Below are 25,079 nucleotides of genomic sequence, written 5' to 3'. Positions count from 1 at the left end.
TTGAGGCTCAAACAAAGTATACCCACAGGTGTACAGCTATAGAAAATGCATTCAGCTCCTGACTTCAAGTTCAGTGATTTCAAATCCACACTACCTCTCTGGGGAGGAAGGGGAGAAGTGGAAAGAAGGGATGCCAGAAAAGAAAGTTGGGAAAGTTAGAAAGAGAAAAGAAGAGAGGGATAGGGAGTAGTAAGAAATCAATAGGGAGGGATAAGAACCAATAAGTCTGGGGTGGGTGGGGGAAATGGGGTTGGGGATGGCGAATTAACTGAAAGCCAGGTTACTAGCCAAGCAATTGGCGGCACCAGGAGGAGGAGGAGGAGAGGAAGGAGGGGTTTGGCAAAGGGCAAAGGCAGGGCAAGACATAAAAGGAAGATGACACTAACTGGCTAATACTAGCGATAACCTGCAACAGAAGGCAGTTTGAAGAGTTAATAATAACAACAACAACAACATAGCAACAAATACCAAAGGGAGTTAAGCGCTGGAAACCGGGTCTGGCTGGAAAGCGACCAGAGCCCATCCGCCGGTACCAGGACTGGGACCTTGAGGCCAACTTGATCAATTCGCAGAAGTGCCTGGGTCCCCAGCAGCCTCAGAAATGAGTGAGCTGTATAGCAAAGCCGAGACCATCTTGCTCCGGAAAAAACACCTCGGGTGAGCTGCTGGGCACAGATCAGCTTGGGCTCGGGGGGTCCGAGGGGAGAGTAGACTGACGGAAAGTACGCAAAGAACTGCTATGCCATAGACGGGCACTGCAGGGGAATGGGGACAGATCCTGGACCCTAAGCTCTCTGCAGCCTCTCTCCACCCTCTCTCCACCCTAGGGTCGGAAGAGATGAAATGAGAGTGGTCTCGGGTGGCCAAGGCTGAATGAAAATCTGGTCACCCAGTCCCAAGTAGAGACCGGGTGCCGCAGCCTCGCTGTCCCTAGCCTAGCGCCGGCTGCATGCTGCATACCTGCACACCGGCATCTGAGAATACCTACCATATTGAGATATGTTAATACCTGCCCAACCCGGGTTGGGGGTAGAGGGGGAGTGGGGATAGATTGCACAGACACAGACACACACACACACACACACTCCACCTCAATCTCCAAGAGTCAGTCCCGAGCCCAAAGGCGAAGAGGACAGTCCCTGCTCTAGACTCTGCTCCTGGAACAGGGCTGAGTCAGCTTCTCTCTAAATAGGTAATAGGGTGGCATCCCCAGCTGCCGTGCCTCGTCCTCCCCTTCTCCTGTCCCACCCCTCCTCCTATGCCACCTGGGGATTCCTGGGCCGGGGCTGCGCAGCTTCCCAGGGAGCCGCTGCGGGTAGACAACAGGAGCCCCGAAGAGATGTACTACCCCCACCCGCAGCCCTCTTCTAGGAAACTTTCTACTAGAACCTCGAGATTCCCAGAGACGCCAGTGTGTGGCCCGCACGGCAACCGCTAGTCCCTCAGATGTCTGCGAGACCCAGAGTGGTCGCGTTCTTTAATCCCGACCTTTCCTTCCCCCAGCCCCTCCCCTCCACCCCAGCGTTTAACAGTGCCTGGCACATCGTAGGCACCTAATCAATCTGCCTGACTGCATACAACCTCCAACCCCCAACTCCTGCCCAGCAGGTATTAGGGCAAGAATAAATGGGATGGCACCGACTGGCCCGGCCAAACAAGGCTCTGGGGTGGGGGTGGGGGGAGGGTACGGGATGGGAGAGCCAGCCGGGTTCTAGCTGTAATGCCTCCCCATCCCCTCTGTCCTGAAGTACCTTGCATTGTATATTCTTGGACTACACGTTGTCTTCAGGGATTGTTTCATTTCTGTATTTATAGAATCAGCTCTTGGCATATAGTGGGGGTGCTTAAGACATGCCTACTGACTGATGTGATTGGCACTAGTAGGTAGAAGGATTCTGTTCTGTCTCTGGGGCTATGGCTGGTAGCATGTAGTAGAGGAAGATCTTAGAGAACTCTGAATGTTCTCTAACTTCTTAGAGAAAGAAATATTCAGGCTACCGAAGCTAAAGGGGTGGTTGCCAAAGCCAGCCAAAGAGAAGCTTTGTCCTCTGAGAGCTAAGCACCAGTTTTGTTGTGTTGTTGAGGGTTTTTTTTTTAAGGAAAAAAAAAACCTCATACGTTTTTGGAAGCAAATAATAAAAGGAAACTTGAAATTGATGAGTGAGTTCCTAATACTTGTCACAGTTCCTAGGTGACAATTGAATCTGATTTAACTAATATCTAATAAGTGCTAGTATTAGATGCCTGGTTATAAAGACTAAAACAACAATCAGTCTCTGTCCTCAAGGATTCTAAGGACAAAAGACTATATATAGACTTTCTTTTTATTTCTTTCTATTTTTCCCCACTTAATAGTATTTTTTTCCAATTACACATAAAGATAGTTTTCAACATTCCTCTTTATGATTTTGAGTTCCAGAATTTTTTTCTCCCTCCCTCCCCAATGTGGCATGCATTCTGATATAGGCTATACATGTACAATCATATTAAACATATTTCCACATTAAATACTATAGAATTTCAAACTGAATGCAGCCTTAGAAATCTAGACAAATCTCATTTTAGTGAGGAAACTGAGGCCTTCAAAAATCACACACACTTAAGGCTCCAATCCCACTCCTGATCCAAATCCAGCAGTCTTTCCTTACTAGTTTGACATGCTTTGTAGTACAATAGCTTATTTAACCAAGTAAAAAAAAAACTCAGGGACCACCCTTATCTGATAAGCCCCTTGATCCGTGTTAGTGACTTTCCTACTGTTTCATTTGCTTCCATTCCCTCATCATCACATCATTCCTAAAATACATATGTAGGTACACACACACACACACACACACACACACACACACACACACACACACACACACACGGCACTCCAGGCTGTGTGACCCTGCACAAATCACTTAACCACACAATGATGTAGTCAACTTTTTATGACTAAGTTGCAGAGCAGGTGCTGAACTACAATGATTGAGTTCCCTCACCTGGGAGTTCTCTAGACCAATGTAATCAAAGGTCCACTCCCTATCCTTAATAGATTTCACATTTGCTCTGATAATGTTAAACATCAGCATAGATGTACATCCCCACCTATCTTATCTACAATTTTTTTTGAGGCAATCAGAATTAAGTGACTTTCCCAAAGTCACACAGCTAGTGTGTGAGGCTGGATTTGAACTCAAGTCATCCAGACCCCAGGGCTGGAGCTCTGTACACTGAGCCACCTAGCTGCCCCTAGTAATGTCTTAAGGAAAGGTTACCTTCCAGTCACATGAATAAGAAAAGTTTATGAGCAGTTAATAGAATGGAAGTTCATTTTATAATTTCTCATTTTAGGCAGGGTGGCATGGTGGGATAACAAGCTGATTTTGTACTTGGGAAGATGTGGGGTTCAAGTTCTGTCTCAGATGCTAATTGTTGTGTGACCCTGAGCAAGTCATTTAACCAGTCAACAAACATTAGGTACCTCCCACAGCCAGGAATGTATTAACCACTGGGAATACAAAGAAAGTCAGAAACAGTCCCTGCCCTTTAGAAGCTCAGTTTAACCTGAGAGACAACCAGAAACAATTGTGTGAACAGATATAAACAGAATAAACCAGGGATAATTAGTAGATGGAAGGCATTAGCATTAAGGTTTATCCCAGAATCCCAGATGATACCCTGGGATTTTCTTAATGAACCATGCATAGGCTTTTTGTGAAATTTGTCAGTTTTGGGGGCTGCTACGTGGTGGATAGAGCCCTGAAGTCAGGAGGACCTGAGTTCAAATCCAGCCTCAGACCAAATACTTGACACTTACTGGCTGTGTGACCCTGGTTTAAGTCACTTAACCCCAACTGCCTAAAAAAAAAAGAAATTTGTCAATTTTAATAATTTTAATTATTAATTAATAATTTTCATTTGCAAGTTGCAAAATTAGTGCTGTTCTGTATTGACACAGGAAGTTTCTGTATCCAGGAGCTCCATAGACAGATGAAATTAATGGTCCGGAGTAGGGGAATTAGCACCTTTAATGAATATGTTTTATGTGTTGCTGCTGCTGTTGGTTAGTCATTCAGCCATGTCCAACTCTCTGTGACCCCATTTGGGCTTTTCTTGGCAAAGATCCTGGAGTGGTTTGCCACTTCCTTCTCTAACTCATTTTACAGATGAGGAAACTGAGGCAAATGGGGTTAAGTGACTTGCCCAGGGTCACACAGCTAGTTAAGTGTCTGAGGCTTGATTAGAACTCAGATGAGTCTTCCTGACCCCAGGCTTGGCACTCTACCCACTGTGTACTTTGTCAAGCTATAGGTTTGACTCTGTCCTCTGAAGTACTTTCTAGTTTTGAGACTCTCTCTGCCTCCATGATTCTGAATAGTGGCTGCCAGACCAAGATTGCTTTTCTGTCATAATTTTTAGGCCATCCTGTAAAGTTTTCTTCGTCAAAGACCCTCTCAAGATAGTTCGGGGAAAGGGCCAATACATGTTTGATGAGAATGGGAAACAGTACCTGGACTGCATCAATAATGTCGCACATGGTGAGTGCAGAGGGATACATTTCATGACCAGGGCAGATTTATGGGAGCTAATCTATGTTCCCGCAGCTGTCAGTGGTTCTTCAGGGACTGAAGGCTAATCAATGGCACTGGCCAGTGCCACTTGGCTAGGCCAGGGGTTGGAAAGGGGAAACAATCACATTTCTTCTGTGCTACTTGGTTCTTCCCTTCATTCCCAGGCATTTGGAATTGTAATGAGTTTCCTGGACTTTTTGTTTCCTAAATTTCAGTGGGACACAGCCACCCAGAAGTGATCAAGGTTGCTGTGGAACAGATGGAGCTGCTAAATACAAATTCCCGATTCCTCCATGACAGCATCGTCGAGTATGCCAAACGCCTTTCCGAAACTCTGCCAGAGAAACTATCTGTTTGCTATTTTGCTAATTCAGGGTATGTTTCAGGGTTGGTTGGTTGGTTTTCTTTTCATCCTATCTTCTCTCCCCTTCCTGTTTTATTTCTTTCATAAATGGATCACCAATTGTGTTTTCAGGTCCATGTATTCCTGAAAGTGACTGTATATTATTTCCTGGAGTATATGGAACACCTGATGAAGTACCCAAATACTTTGAGAACATCCTAAGCTAACAATTTGCTGATTAGCATTTGGCAAACCAGCTCAATTCAACAAACATTTATTAAACTCTTAGTATGAGCCAGCCATTGTGCTAGGTGCTTAGCACAAAGACAGAAATAAAACACATCCTGCCCTCAAGGAGCTTACATTCTATTAGAGATGAACTATTTTTTTTCCTTTTGGTGAGGCAGTTGGGGTTAAGTGACTTGCCCAGACTCACACAGCTAATGAGGGTTATGTATTTGAGGCTGAATTTGAACTCAGGTCCTCCTGACTCCAAGACCAGAACTCTATCTACTGCACCACCTAGCTGCCCCCCAATAAGCTTTTTTTAAAGTAGCTCAGTTTCCTCAGTTATCCAGTGGAGAGAAAAAGGCAAGATGTTATTGATACTTAAAGTCATCTTGGGCACTATGTTTACTTTAATAAAAGTCGTGTCAAAGATATCAATGTGTAGTGTTCATGTTGGTAAACATAACCAGTCAAAGTCTGCCCGGAAATAGTTAGCACCTCTTAGGTAGTGTAGGGAGTAGTCAGAGATCTGATGGGAATTCTCATCAATACAGGAACAAGGGATTTTGCCAAAATGGGAGAAGGAAAGCTACTCAACAGATTGTAACTTCTATGAGACATTTCTTTGCAGTCAATCTGGCATCTTCCACAAGCACTGAAATATAGCTTAAAGAAATCCAAGTCATTAGGTTCCTTTAATTTCTACAAGTCTATTTCCATGATTCTGTAGTTCATGATTTCTTTAAGACATTCCAGAATGAAGTGTTTATTTAACCATAGTCTTTCTTCCTTTGTAAAGAATTTCAAGACAACTCTAGGATCAGTTATGAAGCATTCTTGTCTTGACTCTCAGTCTCCAGAGATTCATATGCTGATGGAGATGCATAAGTGAAATGATTTCATAAAGTCCTTATCTCTGATACCCAGCATCTCTATCATGTGACTTTCTAAGAATCTCCAAAGAGTTTGCTTTTTTTTTTTTAGTTCCAAGAAGCATCTAACAGCCAAACACTGGCCCCAGTGATGGGAGATATTACCTCTTCTTTTAGGGGCAGCCAGGTGGCACAGTGGCTAGAGTATCAACCCTAAACTCAGGAAGGCTCATCTTCCTGAGTTCAAATATGGCCTCAGACACTTACTAGCTGTGTGACCCTGGGAAGTCATTTAACCCTGTTTGCCTCAGTTTCCTCACCTGTAAAATGAGCTGAAGAGGGAAATGGCAAACCACTCTAGTATCTTTGCCAAGAAAACCTCAAATGGGGGTCACAAAGAGTTGGATACAACTGAACAACAACTTCTTTTAATGTAATATCTTTAGATTCTATGGAGGTGAAGCAAGTAGGGAGCAATTATTATCACCTCCATTTCATAAGAAAATGAAACAACTAGTGTTTGCCTGACACTACTTAGGCTTGATAATCACAAATAGGAACACAGTTTGTACTTCCCACTGTTGGAAGCAAGCTTAACAAAGCCCTCTTATTGTCCTAAATGTTATCTTTACTGCTGTGGGTGGGTAAGGCTAAGGCTGAAAAGGGACTAACAGTATTCCTTTTCTTAAATATGTCTGGCTCCATATCACCGCTGAAGCAAAATAACCAGAAATGTATAAGGCAGCATGACGTAGTAGATAAGACCAGGGTTCAAGTCATATCTCAAACACTTATTAACTGTATGACCCTAGGTAAGCCACTCAACTTCTGGGGCCCCATTCCCTTATCTGTAAATGAGGGACTCAGATTCAGTGGTTTCTAAGTTCCCTTCTACCTTTAAATCCATAATCCCAATGGTCTTTTGATAGGAGTCAGAAAGACCCAGGAGTAGGTTCTAGTCCTGCCTCTAATGTATACTGGATTTTTGACTCTTGGCAAGCCTCCTAACTTGCTCCCAGGTGACTTTCTGAGGCTACTTGTTACAAAGCAGATGCTAATCTGCATTGGCAATGGGAGTTTCTTCATTGTGAATTCCATGTACCAAATAGAATTCCAAATCTAATGAAAGAAAGGAGAGGAGAGAAAGAAAAAGGAAGGAGGGAGGGAGAAAGAAAGGAAGAGAAAGAAGAAAGGGAGAGAGAGAGAGGAGGGAGGAAGAGAGAGGAGGAAAGAAGGGAAGAAGGAAGGGAAGAGAGGAAGAAAAGGAGAAAGAGAGGAAAGAAGGAAGCAAAGAAGAGAAGGAAGAAGTAAATGACTGTCTGACAGCAACTACAACTGAGGCCTCGGGATCTGAAATGCATATTGTTGTGCACATTATAACCTTAGTCAGTGTTGTGCTTTTCTTAGCTGATAATTAAAACAAAATGTGATGTTTATATGGAGGACCCAAATGGGAATCAAGAAATAGAACTAATGCTTTGTTTGATGAAGAACTATCCCCTTTTATGGAATATCCATGTTTAGCATCAAGTTTGTAATTGACTTGTTCCTTTCTTTCTGCAAACACTTGAATAAACAATTATGTGAATGAGTATTAACAAAAGGACCGTATGTTACCAGCAACCCTAATGTTTCTTTCTAGATCTGAAGCCAATGATCTTGCCTTACGCCTGGCCCGGCAATACAGAGATCACCAAGATGTGATCACACTTGACCAGTAAGTGTGCAATGAAATAATTATGAATGAATCCAGCTGGTTTTTCTGCATTGTTTTGAGTTGGAGTAGAAGACAAAGCTACATATTAATTTTGCTATGTCTCAATAGACATCTCACTATAGTAAGTAAAGGGTGGATATAGGATTTAATGTCTTTTTTTTTAAATTAATTGTGGATTTGCAAGACCATTACCATAGAAGCTGTTTTAATTCCTAAGGACTTGCTTGAAAAAAGGGTAAGCTGACACCAGGGGTATAGTAGTACTTTGCTTATAATATTTGGACCTCCTGAACCCAAATAACTAGGACTTTCATTGCTACACATAACTTAGGGAGCAAGTGAGGGGAGCAAATGTTTTTTCCACTCAATCATTATTTTTAAAAAACACAATTTTATTTAAATTATAAACTACTATATAGGCCACTTCAAGAAAAATTTTTAAAGAAAAATATATATGTGCACATATGTGTATTGGCATAAACTGAAAAAGGAATACACATAATTATCATATAAAGTTAATATTAGCTGTTTACTTTTTTACATTTTCTTATGCAAATATAAACATTCTATTCAACTTCATCCCCACCAATCTCAGTCTTTATCATGCTTAGTGTGTCTATCTTTTCACAATGTTATTCTTTACCATCTACCTCAAACAAAGGACAGCAATCTTAGAAGTCACACTTCATATGCTGAGGAAATACTCTTTCTTATACAGTTAAAATCCTGTTGCGGGGGCAGCTAGGTGATGCAGTAGAGAGAGAGCACCGGCCCTGGAGTCAAAAGGACCCGCGTTCAAATTCGGCCTCAGACACTTGGCACTTACTAGCTGTGTGACCCTAGGCGAGTCACTTAACCCCAATTGCCTCACCAAAAAGCAAAACAAGCAAAAAAAACCCAACCTATTGCACAGTAGCTCCACCAGTAACATCTTTTTTTTTTCAGTTGATGTAGAAGCATGCCTCTCCCTGCCCCTGCCCTAAACAAAAGCTAATCAGAACACAATTGGCAAGTTGTCCACTGTGTAACTCTGTCTCATCTCCTGGGTGACTGTACAGAAAAGAGAATTGAGATGATCACCCCCATACATAGTCAATTCATCCAAATTATTGATGAAAGAGAGTGTTATTTTCAGACTGAGTATATTGAAATTCCACACATACATATATGTACACATATACGCATACACACAAACATATATATGTATGTATATACATACACATATATACACATCTATAATCATACTCATATATAGACATATACATTCGTATGCATCTATGTAAGACTGTACTATACTTATTTGTTCTGTTTCTCTGAAGGGAGATAATATCTTCCTTCCTAAGTCCAAGTCTTCCCATATTTTTCTAAGTCCGCCAACTCATTTCCTATACCACAGCAATATTCCAACCTTACACTGCCTAGTTATTTTCAACAATCTAAAACAATGTTGATCATTGTGGCTTACATAGTGTAGTTTCCCTATTTTTCTGTTTTGATTAACTCTATTTTAGCTTTAACTTTGTCTGAGATCATGATTACTACCCCTGCTTTTTTTTCCCCTAATAAATTCTACTCCTGATTTTCATTTTATGTTTGTGTGTATCTCTTATTTCCTATCCCTTCTGACTCTACTTTTCTTCTACCTGCTACCTTGCCCTCCTATTACTTAACCTACCCCCCTCCAAAGATCCCTCCAATTATCATCTACCCCCTTGTTGATGTAGACACCCTTCTATACCCCCCTTATTCTATTTCCTCACCCACTTCCCTCTAAAAATCCCTCCCCCTTCCTATTCCCCTTAGTATTTTATTTCTTTCTGAATTTAGAAGACTTATACATACGTGTGTGTGTGTATTTTCCTCTTTAACCCATTCCTGATGATAGTAGGGTTCCAGAACTACCAGCCCTCCTCCCCTATCTAATTCCTCTGTGTCAGTTCTTCTCATATCTCATTTGTATAAGATAATCACTCTTTTTACCTTTTCCTAGATGGTATTACTTTTCTTTTCTTTTTTTTTGGTTAGGCAATGGGGTTAAGTGACTTGCCCAGGGTCACACAGCTAGTAAGTGTTATGTGTCTGAGGCCAGATTTGAACTCACGTCCTCCTGAATCCAGGGCTGGTGCTCTATCCACTGTGCCACCTAGCTGCCCCTGGTATTACTTTTCAGAATCACATCATACTCAGCTCTCCCCAATCTTTCTTTCAAACTACCTAATTACTAATTACAATCTTAAACATACAGTTCACATTTCTTTGTATAAAAAGTAAACCTTGAGTCCCTTGTAGTTAGTCTTTGACGTTTACCTAATTTCTCTTGGATCTTGTATGTCAAATTTTCTATTAAGTTCAGGTCTTTTTGCAATAAGATGCTGCAAGTCTGACAGTTCATTGAATGCCTTTGTTTTTTGTTCAGGATTGTGCTTAATTTTGTTGGGTATAATATTTTTAGCTGCACCCCCGTTTTTTTGCTCTTCCATATATGGTATTCCAAAACCTACAGTCTTTTAGTGTAACCACTGCTGGGTCTTATGTAACTCTGACTGTGACTCTGCCATATTTGAATTGTTTTCTTGCTGTTCGTAATATTTTGTCCTTGAGCTGGGGGTTTTGGAATCTAGCTATGATATTCCTGTAGGTTTTCCTCATAGGATCTCTTTCAGGTGGTGATTAGTGGATTCTTTTCTCTATTTCTACTTTCCTCTCTTATTCTAACACTTCAGGACACTTTATTATTTCTTGTATTATTGTATCAAGATTCTTTTTGTGATCTTAGTTTCAGGTAGTCCAATTATTCTTATGTTTTCTCTTCTTGATCTGTTCTCCAGATAAGTTGTTTTTCTTACAAGATATTTCACTTTCTCTCCTATTTTTTCATTCTCTATATTTTGTTTTGTTATTTCTTGCTCTCTTACAACTTCACTGGCTTCCCCTTGCCCAATTCTGATTTTCAAGGAGTTGTTTTCTTGGGATTCTAGATCTTCTTTTCCAGTTGGTTAACTTTATTTTCATAATCTTGTTTTTCTTGGATTGTATTATTTTTTTAAAATTTTTTTCCTCAACCTCTCTCATTTGATTTTTAAAGTCTTTTAAAGTTCTTCTATGAATTATTTTTGGGCAGGTGACCATTTGACATTACTCTTTGGGGTAGGAGAGGATTTTTTCTGCTTCACTATCCTCTGAAGATGAACCCTGGTCTTCTCTATTCCCATAGTTACTTCCTATGGTTGGGTTGTTTTTCCTTTGCCTGCTCATTTTTTAAAATATAAATTTATAGCAACTTATTGTAATCACCTCTAGTCTTAGAATATGGGGGGTGGTGCCTCTGGCCTCAAGTCCTCCTTCAATTCTTCCCTCTGGCCTGGAACTAAAACCAAAAACTCCACCCTCTTGTAGGTGCCCACAACCATCAGCATCCTTGTCCCACTGCTTCGGCACTCACCAGGTGTGTTCCTTCCTGCCCAGGGTCATGTCTCAGCAGCACTGCTGAGTCTGGTATCCCTTATCAGCACAGCTTCCCTCAATCTTCTCCGACTCAGAGGCCTGACTCCCCACACTGTCCAGGAGGCGAAAACTCCTGTGGCTGGGGCCAAGGCTACCTCCCAACTCAGCCAGCCCCAGGGCTCTCTGTTTGCTGTTTCAGAGGAACTAGTTTGGAAGTGTTTACCCTTCACAGGGACCAAACTCAGTCCTGGTATTTTTATTCCATTCTTCTCAGGTAGGACTATTGTTCTGCCCCAACTCTTGTTTATTTTTATTGCTCTATGTTTGCCCTGAGGTGCTATTTTGTCTTGTTTGTGGGAGAAATCTAGAGAGCTTAGAATTTTCAGACCTACTCTGCCATCTTCCCAGAATCCTCCACAATCATTTATTTTGAGAGGTTGCAGTTACAGAATATAAACTTAACTCTTAAAATGTCTTTAAATAGGGTTTTTTAAATGGCATCTATAATGGTGGGGGCCGGGAAAGGAGGGTCTCCTTCTGGGCAAGTAGCTCCAGTGCATCAGAGAAACTTTTTCACACTTCAGATTATGTGTGTATGTACACATATATAATATAGTTTACCACATTAATACTTTATTAACTGCCCATTACTTTCTATGATTACATGGGGGAGGGGGGAGACTAAATCTAATATATAAAAATTAATTTCTACATATATGATTTTAAGGCTCAACAACGCAAGGTAGAAAATCTCAAAACAAAATGAGTTATGTCCACTTCAACAAGTATAATATTTCATCAGCAAAAACATTTGTTTCTAAACTGAAAGTATCATCTTTGAAATCCCAGATCTTTCCCTTTCATATAGATGTGTGTGTTATGTGTATATGTATATGTATGCATGTGTATGTATATGTGTGTATATGTAAGATGTATATGTATGTGTGTGTGTGTTTATGTACATAATGCCAAAAAGGCAGGGGAAAACAACTGCCAAGTTGACCGTGTTAAGCAGTGTGCTGCCTAGAATCGGGTGCTATTTTCTTCATTTTTTCCTGATTATGGAATAACATTAATTTAATTGAATTCTAGTATTAGAAGAAAGCTTCCCTCAAAGTTGTATGTATTACTCTTCCTTTTAGTGCCTACCACGGTCATGTTTCTTCCTTGATTGAAATCAGTCCATATAAATTCCGAAAAGGCAAAGACATCAAGAAAGAATTTGTACATGTAGTAAGTATGTATATTAATCTCACCTACCCTGGGAAATAGGATTACACTTTGACCAGCCACCTTCACTGAGATTAATTTCTAGGGGTGGCTACTATCAATGTGCCATTGAGTCTTGTTCATCAATTTCCTTGCCGGGATGTACAACCTCATTATTCTCCTTAAGCCTGAGTTGCTTTATCACAGCTTAACACAAAATGATGTAGTCGATTTAAAAAAAAATTGATTCTATAATTTGCAATATTCTTTAAAAACATAATAACTAAGGATTGATTCCCTTTTTGTGTTCTCAAAAGAACAATTGTGTCTTTTTCCATAATTTTAAGGTTTGGAAGTAATGCTTTGTAGTTAAAGCATTCATCAGTTAGCTAAAATGAGCATTAACTCTTCTCTCTTTTTCTCCCTTCTCCTCCCACCTCGTGGTAGACAGTATGTTACCGTGGAAAGGGCAATGGCTTTAGAGACAGAAGTTGTTTCTGCTGTTGAGTCATTTCAGTTGTATCTGACTCTTCATGACCCTGTTTGGGAGTTTTCTTAGTGGAGATACTAGATTGGTTTGCCATTTCCTTCTCCAGCTCATTTTACAGATGGGGACATTGAGGCAACCAGGGTTAAGTGATTTGCCCAGAGTCACACAGCTATTAAATGTCTGAAGCCAGTTCGGGAAGATGAGTCTGCCTGACTCCAGGCCCAGCTCCGTATCTGGGTGACCTAGTGCCACCTAGCTGCTCAGAGTCAGAAGACATGGGTGCAAATCTTGTCTCTGAACCTGCATAAGCAGGGGCCTCAGTTTTTTCATGTATGAATCACGGGGATTATACTAGGTGGCCCTTGAGGCCTCTTCCAGATCTAAATTTTAGGTTCCTATCACCTATAACACAATACATTGGGCTCAATGGCCCTTATGGCTCTACATCTATGGTTCTACAAAAACATCATGCTAAATTTTCAGGGTAGAAAACCTATCTCTTGATGCTTTCAGGCACCAGCACCAGATATCTACCGAGGAAAATATCGGGAGGACCACCCAGATCCAGCTGGTGCTTATGCAGATGAAGTGAAGAAAATTATCGAAGAAGCCCAGAAAAATGGGCGTAAGGTTTGTGTAGACATATAGACATTGTGTGTGTGTGTGTGTGTGTGTGTGTGTGTGTGTGTAGACACTATAGGCATAATTTAACAACTTTCATAATTGGTTTGAAAAGAGACTTGGAATTCAGGGGAGAACCAAATTTTATGGACCTAAATTTTCATTAGATTCTTTTATGATATTCTTTTTGGATTTTCATTGGTACAAACTACAAAAGGTGGGGCACTTAGGCTTGTGATTTCGCCAGTATAGAAGACTCCTGCCATGACCACTACTTTCTCCCCATTGCAGCATGAGATCATGGTCTGGGGGTCAAAGAGCTAGGCAAATGGCACCTCCATATCTCTTCTCCAGTGATGCGTTTATAGCCTACCAAAAAGAGCAAGGGTGAGGACCCCCAAGATGCTGGGAGGGAAAGTATCCACTCCAGTAGTCAATGGCACCAAAAGCTAATGTTGTCTTGAGGAGGGGACATAATGACTCCCAGATTCCAAGGCCTAACTAGGTTTCAGACAAAGACTTTAGGGAATCCTCAGAACTGGCACAGCCTTTGGAAACTAAGGATCATCTGGACCTGGTCAGATCCTCAACGAAGTCTGAAGAAAAAGCCTATCAATGTGGACCTGACCTTTAAAGTCTAAGCAAGCCCCCAAGAGTCAACAACAGAGCAGAGCAGAAAAGTGTTAGGTAGCCAGCCCTTTTCTACCTCAGCTGAGTTCTGTTTAATGTCCTACAATGAACCCATTTGGGGGTTTTAAAAAGAATAGAATTTTGAGAGTCTCCATAATCTAGTGGAGAGAGTGCTGGACTTGGAATCAGGATTCAAATGGAGTTCAAATTTGAACTGTGATCTTTGATAGTTATGTGACCCTGAGTAAGCCCCCTAACATCTTAGAATCTCAGGGAATTCCATAGGATGCTCTAGTACATTACAGAGCAATGCTGATGAAATCACAGACACAATCCTAGGAGGACATAAATTATCTTATAGACTAGATCAAGAATTCTTAACCTGGAATATGTGACCTGTTTTAAAAATATTTTGATAACTATTTCCATAGAATTGGTTTCTTTCATAACTCTATGTATTTTATCTCATTATGCCTATGAAACATTATCCTGAAAAGGGCTCCACAAGCTTTACCAGACAGTCATAGGGGTCCAGGACACAAATGCTGTGAACCCCTGACCTGTATATAATATCTAGCATTTGAGGCTTTAAAAAAAATACTTATTACTAACAGAGAGTCTTCTCATCTTCCTCCTTCTCCTTCTCTTTCTCCTACATCTTCCTTCCCCTTTCTCCTTGCCCTTCTCCTACATGTTTTCTTCTAGGTCTTGGCACTGTATACCAGCAGCAGAAAAAAAAAAGTTGCCCAAGAGGTGAAAGTCACGCTTGCTCTTGGGATCTTCCTGCTTTTTGACTATAATGGCTCTCTTCAATGTAACGTCCGCTTCTTTATGCACACATTACTGATCAGTGTTTCCAGGAAGTCTGCACTCTAAGTACTTTGCAAGCCTTAACATGCGCTATAAAGTTAGCTGTAATTATAATTAGAGAGGCAGTATGGCATAGTGAACAGAGATATGGTCTTGGAACTAAGAAGATCTGGGTTCAAGTCTGTTCTCTGATAATTACTAGCTATATGACCTTGGGCAACCAAGTCACTTAACCTCTGAGTGTTCTAGACAAGTCTTGAGATTGTAAATTGCAGAGAAGGTGACAATCTGCATTGACTGTTTCCTCATCTGGAAATTTTCTATATGAAATGCAATAGTAAGCCCAGTGATCGTCATCATCATCATCATTATCATCCTAACTGTGCAGAGAGAAGGCAATTCAAATTTTCTTTGCTTTCATGGATTGGCATTGTTAGTGCTGCACATTTTCAAAATGTGTTCAGACAGTGCATTATAATGATGCCTCTGAGTAAAACTTAAATTGTAAATATCAAATGCTCCTTTTTTCCCCCCACACCCTATGGTTGATGATGCAACCCTTTGAGACTGCACCGAATTGGTGACCCATGCCTCACGCCTTGTACTTGATGGACTCCTAATGAGAGCTTTTCCATGGAATCATTGTATGGCTTCTTTGTCCTGCCTGCAGTGTTCTCTTTCTTGAAGTTAGCTGATTTGTAAGGAAAACCATTCTGGTCACTGGGCATACAAAGGGGAGAAAATAGCTCAGCAGACTCTGACTTCATCTCCTTTCATGTAGATTGCTGCCTTCATTGCTGAATCCATGCAGAGCTGTGGAGGCCAAGTCATTCCACCAGCAGGCTACTTCCAGAAAGTGGCAGAGTATGTATTGCACTTGGGGGCACACTGAACATTGTGACAATTACCAACTGGAGACTGTTTTTGCCAATTTTGGTTTTCTTTCCTCTCAAAAATTGTTTTGAAATTGCAAAATTACAAAATTGTAATAGTCATTTTACCTGATGCAACTCAAATCACAATTCATTTAGTAGGCTTACACTGAGATATGATGCATCCTCACATTTTAAAATAGAAATCCAGTAATTCTCTTGCAAAGCAATTGGGAAAACTATCAAATTTTTTTTGATAACCATGGTTACCTTTATAGGATCTCGAGAGTATCATGTCTTTTTTGTATTCATGTCCCTTTGCTTTTCAGATATGTCCGCAAAGCAGGGGGTGTATTTATAGCTGATGAAGTTCAAGTTGGTTTTGGTCGAATTGGGAAACATTTTTGGGGCTTCCAAATGGGTGATGAAGACTTCGTGCCAGACATTGTTACCATGGGTAAACCAATGGGCAATGGACATCCACTGTCTTGTGTTGTGACAACCCAGGAAATTGCAGAAGCCTTCAGTGCTTCTGGAATGGAGTATTTTAACACGGTAAATTTTATTTTCAGACAAATAGTTTTATAAAAGGGTAAAGTGGTATGTGCTCCTTTGTTTTCTCCAAACATGGTAAAAGGTAAAATTAGTAGTCTATCAAATAAATTCCTTATTTCAATTCAATATGCATTTATTGTTAGTGATTTTGAGGAAATCGCTTCCTTCTTGGACCTTAGTTACCTCATCTGTAAAACGAAGGAGACTGGAGTAGATGGCCTGTGAGGTAGATAGATTTAGGATCCTGTAACTTCTTCAAGTGATGTGTGTGTGTGTGTGTGTGTGTGTGTGTACTTTATATATCTCTCTCTATATATATAAAATATATATGAGACAACTTTGTACATATGAAATTTTATATATATTACATATGTATGACAATTATATATGACAATTTATATGTATGTGTGTATGCATATGTATGTATGTGTGTATACATACACACACATATATGTATATATATGCATATGAAAGACAATGTTCTGGGTCCTAAAGGTTCAAAAATGAAACTGGACACATAGTTCCTGCTCTTTAGGAGCTTACAGAATAGATTGGAAATAATTTATCACCCCCCCAAAAAAAGTCCTTTATTGAGAAGCATGAAGAGGACAATAAGTGCAAAGGAGAGCTCCAAGAAAATGCTATTAAAAAATCTGAACAAGATTCATTATCAGGCAGAGGTAGAAAGAGAATCCATTTCTGGCAGGAGAAGATAACAAGCAGGAAGAAAGACACAGAAAAAGGACAGCACAGGGTAAGACCTTAGAGACTAGAATAGGCTAGTAACATAAAAATAAAAGAGCTATCCCCAGAATCCTAGCCAAACTCTGACCAGAGTAAGTCCCAACTCAGCCAGCAATCTCTCCTAAGTCTTACTCTTTTTTGACCTGCTTCCATATACTAAGTTGCCTTGTTAAACCACAGGCATAGCTGCATTTCATTTATGGATGACATGATCTTTGCATGTTTCACATCACATATAAATTCATAAATCATTTTTTAAAGCCTTTAGGTTATGAAGCACCATTGAAAAAATAACCTCAGGATTTAGACTTCTGCCATTAACAGTTGCTGAGCTTTTGTCCTCGGAGAGTTTTGTTGCTTTAAGATTTATCTCCAATCACTTTTAACTTTCAGGCTTGAAAAGCTGGTGCTCATAGAGTATAAGATAGAGAGAATTTGGTATTTCTCAAAGTCAGATTCAAATCTAGTGAAATTAAAATCTCATAATACCATGGATGGGCCAGAAGAGGACGTTTTAGCTTTAGCTATCAGCTTTGCCTGAAATTGCCTCATCTCAGTCAGTCAGTGAACAAAACTTTAAAAATATTTATATTGGGGCAGCGAGGTGGCACAGTGGATAGAGTACCGGCCCTGGATTCAGGAGGACCTGAGTTCAAATCCAGCCTCAGACACATAACCCTTACTAGCTGTGTGACCCTGGGCAAGTCACTTAACCCCATTGCCTAGCCAAATAAATAAAATAAAAATAAATTTAAAAACTTACTTTAAAAAAATATTTATATTAATCTGTGACAACCAACATTTGTGCTAGATATTGATTTATAAAAGCTTTGATGGTATAAAAAATGCCCTTCAAATTTGATATTCACTTGCTTCTGAGCTGAAGAATTTTGACAGGATTGCTGGTAGATTAAGGGAAACCACTCATCCAACTGCTGGGTTTTGTTTTTCATCTTTGTGAACAGTACGGAGGAAATCCAGTGTCTTGTGCTATTGGCTTGGCCGTCCTGGATGTAATTGAAAAGGAAGATCTTCAAGGAAATGCCACACAAGTTGGAAATTACCTAATTGAGTTACTGAACAAGCAAAAAGCAAAACATCCATTGATAGGGGACATCAGGTATGTTCATCAAGGAGGAACGGTGTGTGGGGCAGCTAGGTAATGCAGTAGATAGAGCACCGGCCCTGAAGACAGGAGGACCGGAGTTCAAATCCGGCCTCAGACCATACACTTGACACTAGCTGTGTGACCCTGGGCAAGTCACTTAACCCCAATTGCCCATAAAAAAGAAAAGAGAGGAATGGTGTGGCTAGATAATCATATGACAATATTTTAACCCTAGAAGTATGTTCCTAACTCAGGACCCAAAAGGTCTAAAAATAAATGGGTTTTTCTTCCATTTTACACTGTATATCTTGTAGGTTATTATAATATTGTCCTTTAGAATATAAACTCATTGAGAATTGGGACTGTTTTTTGTAACTCTTTGTATCCCTAGTGCTTAGCACATAGTAGGTGCTTAATTGATGCTTCATGTTAATGTTGTTGTTTTAAATAACCAGCAAAATTAAATGAGAATCTGTCCTTTTCAAAAATATAAACTGCCATCTACTAGGCACCTATTACTATTACTAGTCACTTATTAGTTGTATGACCTTGGGCAAGTAATTTAACCTCCCTAATCCTCAATTTTTTCATCTGTAAAATGAGACTAACTCCCAATTGCTGTGAGCATAAAATGAACTAATATATGTAAAGTACTTTGCAACCATCCTTCTCCTCCTCCTCCTCCTCCTCATTATTATTATAACTATTGTCCTCAGAAGCTAAAGAAAGTTGAATTATCTTTAGAGAGTCAATATGGCATGTGAATAGAGAACTGACTTTGGAATCAAGAAGATTTAGGTTCAAGTCTGTTCTCTGCTACTTACTGGTTGTATGATCTTAGGCAAGTCACTTTATCTCTGAGTAGTTCAAAAGACTTGGAAAAGATAGATTTTTCTCATTTGTTAGCTAAGTAGGAAAAAAACCTTATTTTGAAAGAAATTGTTTCTAAAAACAATTGGTAGCCTCTGACTGTGGTGTTGGTAATTCAGATTAGCCTGAATCTGTAATGGTTAGACATAGAAGGTCAGCGACCCACTTAATTACCACTAAGTGAAGGTCAAATAGAAGCATTGGGAATAATGTCACTTTTTGGAGAAAATGAGGCATTTTCTCCTGATAGAATGTTCTTCCTCCATCTTTCCTAGGGGTGTTGGCTTTTTTATTGGAATTGACTTAGTGAAGGACCAACAGAAAAGGACCCCTGCCACGGCTGAAGCCCAACATGTCATCTATAAGTAAATACACCTTTTGTTTCTGGGTCTAGTTTGGCACATCAGTTATTTGCCAACCCAACCATGTCACATGGAGCTTGAGAATTCTAGTCTTTGCTCCTCTTCCATCCAGGAAAAGGTCAATTAATTATCTGCTTTATGGCTGGGATTGTATGAGTGTGAGAAAGAGGGAGGGGTGGTACATTTGTGTATATGTGATGCCTGACCCTCCCAGAGGAGCTCTTGGCACTTTGCGTTATTACCTTTGATGTTTATTTACATCTATGTGCATATTTCTCTTACTAGGATGAAAGAACAGAGAGTACTTATCAGTGCTGATGGTCCCTATAGGAATGTTCTTAAAATAAAACCACCAATGTGCTTCACAAAGGAAGATGCTAAGTTCATGGTGGAACAGCTGGATAAAACTCTAACAGGTTAGTCTTGGCAATTTCCTAGATTGTCCCTCTTTTTCATTCTCCTCTAATCTGATCTGTTCCAAATCCATCAAACTCTTACTGTCTATGCCCACAGCCTTTGAAGACAGAAATGCCTATGTAACTTTAGATTTAGAAAAGGAGGGGTGGGAAGAGAGGGGGAAAGAAACCTGGTAAAAAGCAATCCCATTCCAAAATAAAGACTGCACTGAGAAAAGAAAATAATTTGCTTTTAAGATATATATTAAATATTAAATACATGTTTAAATATACATGCCCCTTTTAGGGGAGGGGGAGGGCTTGAATTATGATTTCTTTAATATAGGGGAATGTCATAGTGAGGGCCTCTTCTGATAAACATCATCACCTGCTTTGCCTCTGAGAACACTGAAGAATTAAGTGATGCCCAAGATCACCCAGCTAGTATGAATCAGAATCGGAACTCAGGTTTTTGTGATTCTGAAGCCAACTTTCTATGCACTATGTCCGACTGCCTCCCAAATACATCCCTAGGAATTCATGTGCTCTGGTCTCATAAAATACGTATATCTCCATTTGGCACAAATAATTTTGGTGCTCAGAGTTCTAAGACCCCAACTAAAGTCATTTCACTAATTACAACACTTTTATTCCAAAACAATGTCTGATCTTTTCCATTCAGTTTTAAAGAAAGGCCAGTAACATACATGTCAGCTTCTCAGTTGTTTCTCTCCTTAATTTCCATTATGTAGAGTCCATAGTTCGTAGGATCACAGATCTAGAGCCAAAAGGAATGTTAGAGGCCATCTATCCCAACCCCCTCATCTTATAGATAAGGAAACTGAGACACAGAGAAGTGAAAGCCATGCCCAAGTAGTAAGTGTCAAAGGTAGGAATCAAATGAAATCCTCTATCCTTTGGGTCCACATTCTTCTTTTGGTATTTTACTACCTCCTTGGTAAGCAGAGAACTAGCCTTCCTACCACTTACTTACTGATTTTCTGTGTTTACAGACAAACCATTAGAGAGAGTAGGGGAAGCAAATGACATACAAACCCATTCAGTGAGGTCAGTAATGTCTTTGAGTCCAAAGGACATGGTCTCACCAACAGGATGGACATTTTTCAAGTATATGTTGCAAAATGCTAACAACAAAAAGGGAAAGATGGCAGTTGGCCTTATAGAATATTAGAGCTAGAAGGGCTGGTCCTGCCCCTTCATTGTGTAAACTGAGGCCCAGAGAAGGCAAATCACATTGTAGTATCACAGAGTTAGTTCTGGAAGCGCTCTTAGAGGCCGTTGAGTCCAAATCCCTCATTTTACACACGAGGCAGCTGAAGCACAGAGACTTGCCCAGAATCACACAACCAACTGGTAAATGCCTAAGGGAAGATTTAAACTCAGGTCTAGCACTCAACTACTATTCCACACCAGTATCACTCTATTTTGTGTTAAGTATAAATAATCAATCAGCATTCCCAGTGAAACAATCACCTGAATTTATCTTCATTACAATTCAAATATATAATACGCCTATTAATTTCTTTAAAAAAATTTTTTTTTTTAGTTTTCAACATTCACTTCCATAAGATTTTGAGTTTTACATTTTCTTCCCCTCCCCGACACAGTGTGCAATCTGATATAGTATGCCTATCAATTTCAAGGCACTGTGATAGGAACCAAGAATACAAAGATGAAATAAGATGTACTTTCTGCTTCATGGAAATCGCAGTTTAATGAAGTGGAGATAAGACTTGGAAATAAATATGGTAAAAGGAGAGGTCCAAAGTGCTTACAGAAGATTGAGAAGGGAGAGATCTCTTTAAGCCAGGGAAATGAGGGCAGGTTTCAGGGAGGGTGTAATCCCTGAATTGGGCTTTGAAGCAAAGCAAGGATCTTTACAGGTGAAAGTATGGAAGACATCTATCTCAGGTATAGAGGAAGAGTGTAAGTAAATGAATGGAGACAGGAGGCAATGGTAGGATGAGAACAAGACATGATGAATAGGCTAGAGTAGTGGCAGGGATCTCAACTACATTTGAATCACTATTCCCCTTTAAGCATTTTCCCCTTAATCATTAGAGTTTCCTAAAGGAAACAATCAGGCTTTCTTTTCCCCTCACTTTTCAGAAGGCTATTCTCCACAGTCTAAATCACTGATGGGAGAAAGATTCAGGACACTGTTCTCCCTTGGTATAGAGAATCTTCATTAGCACTGGACAACATTTCTTTCCCTCAGACATCTCAGCCAAAGCCTTCCAAATCACAGCAGAAAACAGTAAAGGAAGTTTGGTAACTGATCTTCTAATGCTGTTATGTTTTCCTTTTCATAGTTTTAGAAGAAGCCACAGGAACCAGGACTGAAGTAAGATTCTACTTTCCTTTTTTTTTTTTTTTAATGGGGGTGGAGGGTGATGAGGAATTAAAATTTTCTAATGAGATACAGTGACCAAGTCTCCCTTATGAGGCTTGTGATTTTGTAGACACACACAAAATATTTGCTGAATTAAAGAGCTAGTAAGGATAATTCCCTTTCTCCCCTTGAATCAGTCAAGAACATCTTAGGCTGAACTATTGAGGGCCCCTTTCCATTGAGGAGTAAGTAAAAGGGAATCTCATATTTCATCAAAAGTATCCCCTTTTCTGTTGGGAAAGGGCTCCTGTAGGATGCTAGTAGAGAGCCTTCTAAGAGTGCATCCCAACTGCAGAAAGACCTTGATGGTTTAAACCCCTGTCTTCGCTCTTAGGCACCAATATATCCATCTCCAGACTCCTGCACCACAGTTACATTCACATCAGCAAAAGATCAGTACTGAGAAGCCAAAAGACCATTATTTTACCCTTAAATGAATTAAAGCGGAAGGCCCTAATGCAACCAGGACCTTGCAAACTAATGGCTCAATGTTATAGCATGGCCTGGTTTCTGTTTGTTTAGGGTTCTCCCAGCAGAGGGCTATTCTATAGCTACAGTTCTTGCTCAGGGCCCACGGCCAAAGGCCTTGGCAAAAGGAAGGCAAAAACCTGAGAGGATTTAATGATTTGTTACTTGGATTGCAGAAAAGGTCTTTCTCTGGGATTATGTCCCATTTACAGTGTATATATTTTGTGTGTATGTAGCTGTTTGTATCTTGTCTCTGCCTTGAGAAGAAAGCAAGCTCCTTGAGGGCAGGAATTGTATTTTTGTATCCTCAACATAGTACGGTACATGCCACAATGTAAGCACTTAATAATTGCTTACTGACTCAGTGATTGAGAAGGTGCCGACCTTTTCAGAAAGAGCTTCTTGTGCCCAAGATCCCAGGGCAAATGCAGCAAAGTCAGAATCTGTTTCTCACTGAACAGAGGATGAGGTGAACTCAGTGACATCCTCCCCCCAAAAAAGCGATTTGCCCAGTGGAACTAGTCCTTCATCACCTGCAATGATAGCAGATGCTAGCCTGCTGACCAAGAAGAGATGTTTATAGGGCCTCTGGAATCATGGCTAAATAGGGATAAGAATTAGAACCGATTTCATTGCTACTGGAAACTGCCAGTTGGCACATTTTCAGTCAGTCAGTCAATAAGCAATTAAGTGCTTACAATGCGCTATGCATGCACTGTGCTAAGTGTTGATGATACGAAGAAAGTAAAAACCACCATCCTGTCCTCAAGGAGCTTACATTCTCATGGGGGAGACATATATACAAAATATATACAGTGTAAATAGGAAGTTATCTCGGAGGGAGACTTTTTCTGCAATTGCTTAGAGCACCAAGAGGTTAATTAGCCCTGGTCACACAGCCAATATGTCTCAGAGTCAGGACCTGACTCCTTGTTTTGCTAGTTCCAAGGCTGCTTCTTTCTCCACTACACCAGGCCTGCCTCGTGACTATAAATATTGGTTAGGAAATCCTGATCTGTAAAGAAAAGGATCCTTCTCCACTAGAAACCTGGTTTATTTTACTATTCAAGTTTAAGGGACATAAGCTTGGGTCCCGTTTTACAGATTAGAAAACTGAGGTCCAGAGAAGTTAAGTAAAGGACTTGCTCAAGACCACACAGGTCACAAGTGTGCATTTTCTGAAACTTTGGTTTCAGGGAAGATACTTATAATTATCACAGTGTCTGAAACATACTAAGTGCTTAATAAATACTTATATTCTCTTAGACCCATCAAGATTGGGGATGTAAACTTTTTGGATCAAATAGAATTTGCCTAAAGGAAAACCATTAGGTTTTCCAAAAATCACTCTCAAGTTTGTTTCAGATACATTGTTTCACATTTATTTACATACATAGATACATATATACATACATATACATACACTGTTTCACATGAATTGAAATAAAATGTCTGTGAAAGGGGAATGGGCTTAGGGACTCACATTTAAGCTCACATTATTAGTGGTAAGCATCTATGGAAAGACCGGAGAGGAAGGGGTTCAATTCTTGTCCATTATACAGAGTAAAGCTACCTGGGGAAACTTGCTTAGCTTGGAATAATTCACTGGAATCTACTTGGGCTTGTCTTGTAGAGGCTTAATGAGGCAAGCTCAAACAATGCCAGTGACAGTACCAGTCAGGCTGGTGAAAACACCAGTAAAAAGAGAAACGGATTATACACAGAAAAACCCACAGTGCCTGGGAAAAGGATCAGGACGTGAGACACGTGGATGCAGACAAATGGAACAGCCGGCTTTAAAGAGAAGGAGCAGAGATGCCCAGCAGTTTTCTTGGCATTTCCTGTTGTTATTAACCTATGCACTTAGAGTGGTTGTTTTTTGTTTGGATTTGTAAATAACCTGATCAATAAGTAATATGCAAAAAACAACTGCTAATCAAAACACCTGTTCTAGGAAATCCTTACTTGACCTTTGTAAATTGCTTAATTTATTCTACTGTATGTGAAATTTATATATGTAAATTCAATCTTGAGTAAGTCCCATGTGTACTATTCACATTTTAATGATTAACGTTAGAAGGCAAAGCACAGTAAGCTTCTCAGATTGGAAGCTTAAGAGATCTAAATAAAATTTAGTCTTATAATGATTTAACATGTAAAAGTATGTTAAAGGTTGCAATAAAATCACACATCCTAATTTTCTATCAAAAAAATATCAAGTTTATACACACACACACACACACACACACACACATACACACACACACACACAGAGCAAACATTAACCAGGGGATGATAATATACTCAGAAGTCTCGGTGGAAAGAAAGAAAAAAAAGATAAAATTAAAAAGGTGTCTAACTTTTAAAGAGCA

At 40.0% G+C, this 25,079-nt stretch overlaps 1 protein-coding gene across 2 annotated transcripts; it reads left to right on the top strand.

Annotated features, from left to right (window-relative positions):
• Positions 1-370: 370 nt before the first annotated feature.
• On the top strand, positions 371-24,854 carry ETNPPL (ethanolamine-phosphate phospho-lyase). 2 transcript variants are annotated; one of them, XM_021001429.2, is made up of 13 exons: positions 372-657; positions 4,405-4,523; positions 4,772-4,931; positions 7,642-7,716; positions 12,303-12,393; positions 13,373-13,489; positions 15,702-15,784; positions 16,122-16,347; positions 18,057-18,211; positions 19,345-19,434; positions 19,717-19,847; positions 22,160-22,191; positions 24,341-24,854. In XM_021001429.2, the coding sequence occupies exons 1-13, from the start codon at positions 602-604 to the stop codon at positions 24,467-24,469; spliced, it is 1,464 nt and encodes a 487-aa protein (XP_020857088.1). In that variant the 5' UTR covers positions 372-601; the 3' UTR covers positions 24,470-24,854. The 2 variants fall into 2 exon arrangements, with proteins under 2 accessions (XP_020857089.1, XP_020857088.1); XM_021001430.2 differs by lacking the exon at positions 19,345-19,434 and having other exon boundaries at positions 371-657.
• The last annotated feature ends 225 nt before the right edge of the window (positions 24,855-25,079 follow it).

This window comes from Phascolarctos cinereus, unplaced genomic scaffold (assembly GCF_003287225.1).
Source record: "Phascolarctos cinereus isolate Bilbo 61053 unplaced genomic scaffold, phaCin_HiC Scaffold_9;HRSCAF=440, whole genome shotgun sequence".
Classification (NCBI taxonomy): Eukaryota; Metazoa; Chordata; class Mammalia; order Diprotodontia; family Phascolarctidae; genus Phascolarctos; species Phascolarctos cinereus.
This window is presented reverse-complemented; position numbering and strand designations above follow the sequence as displayed.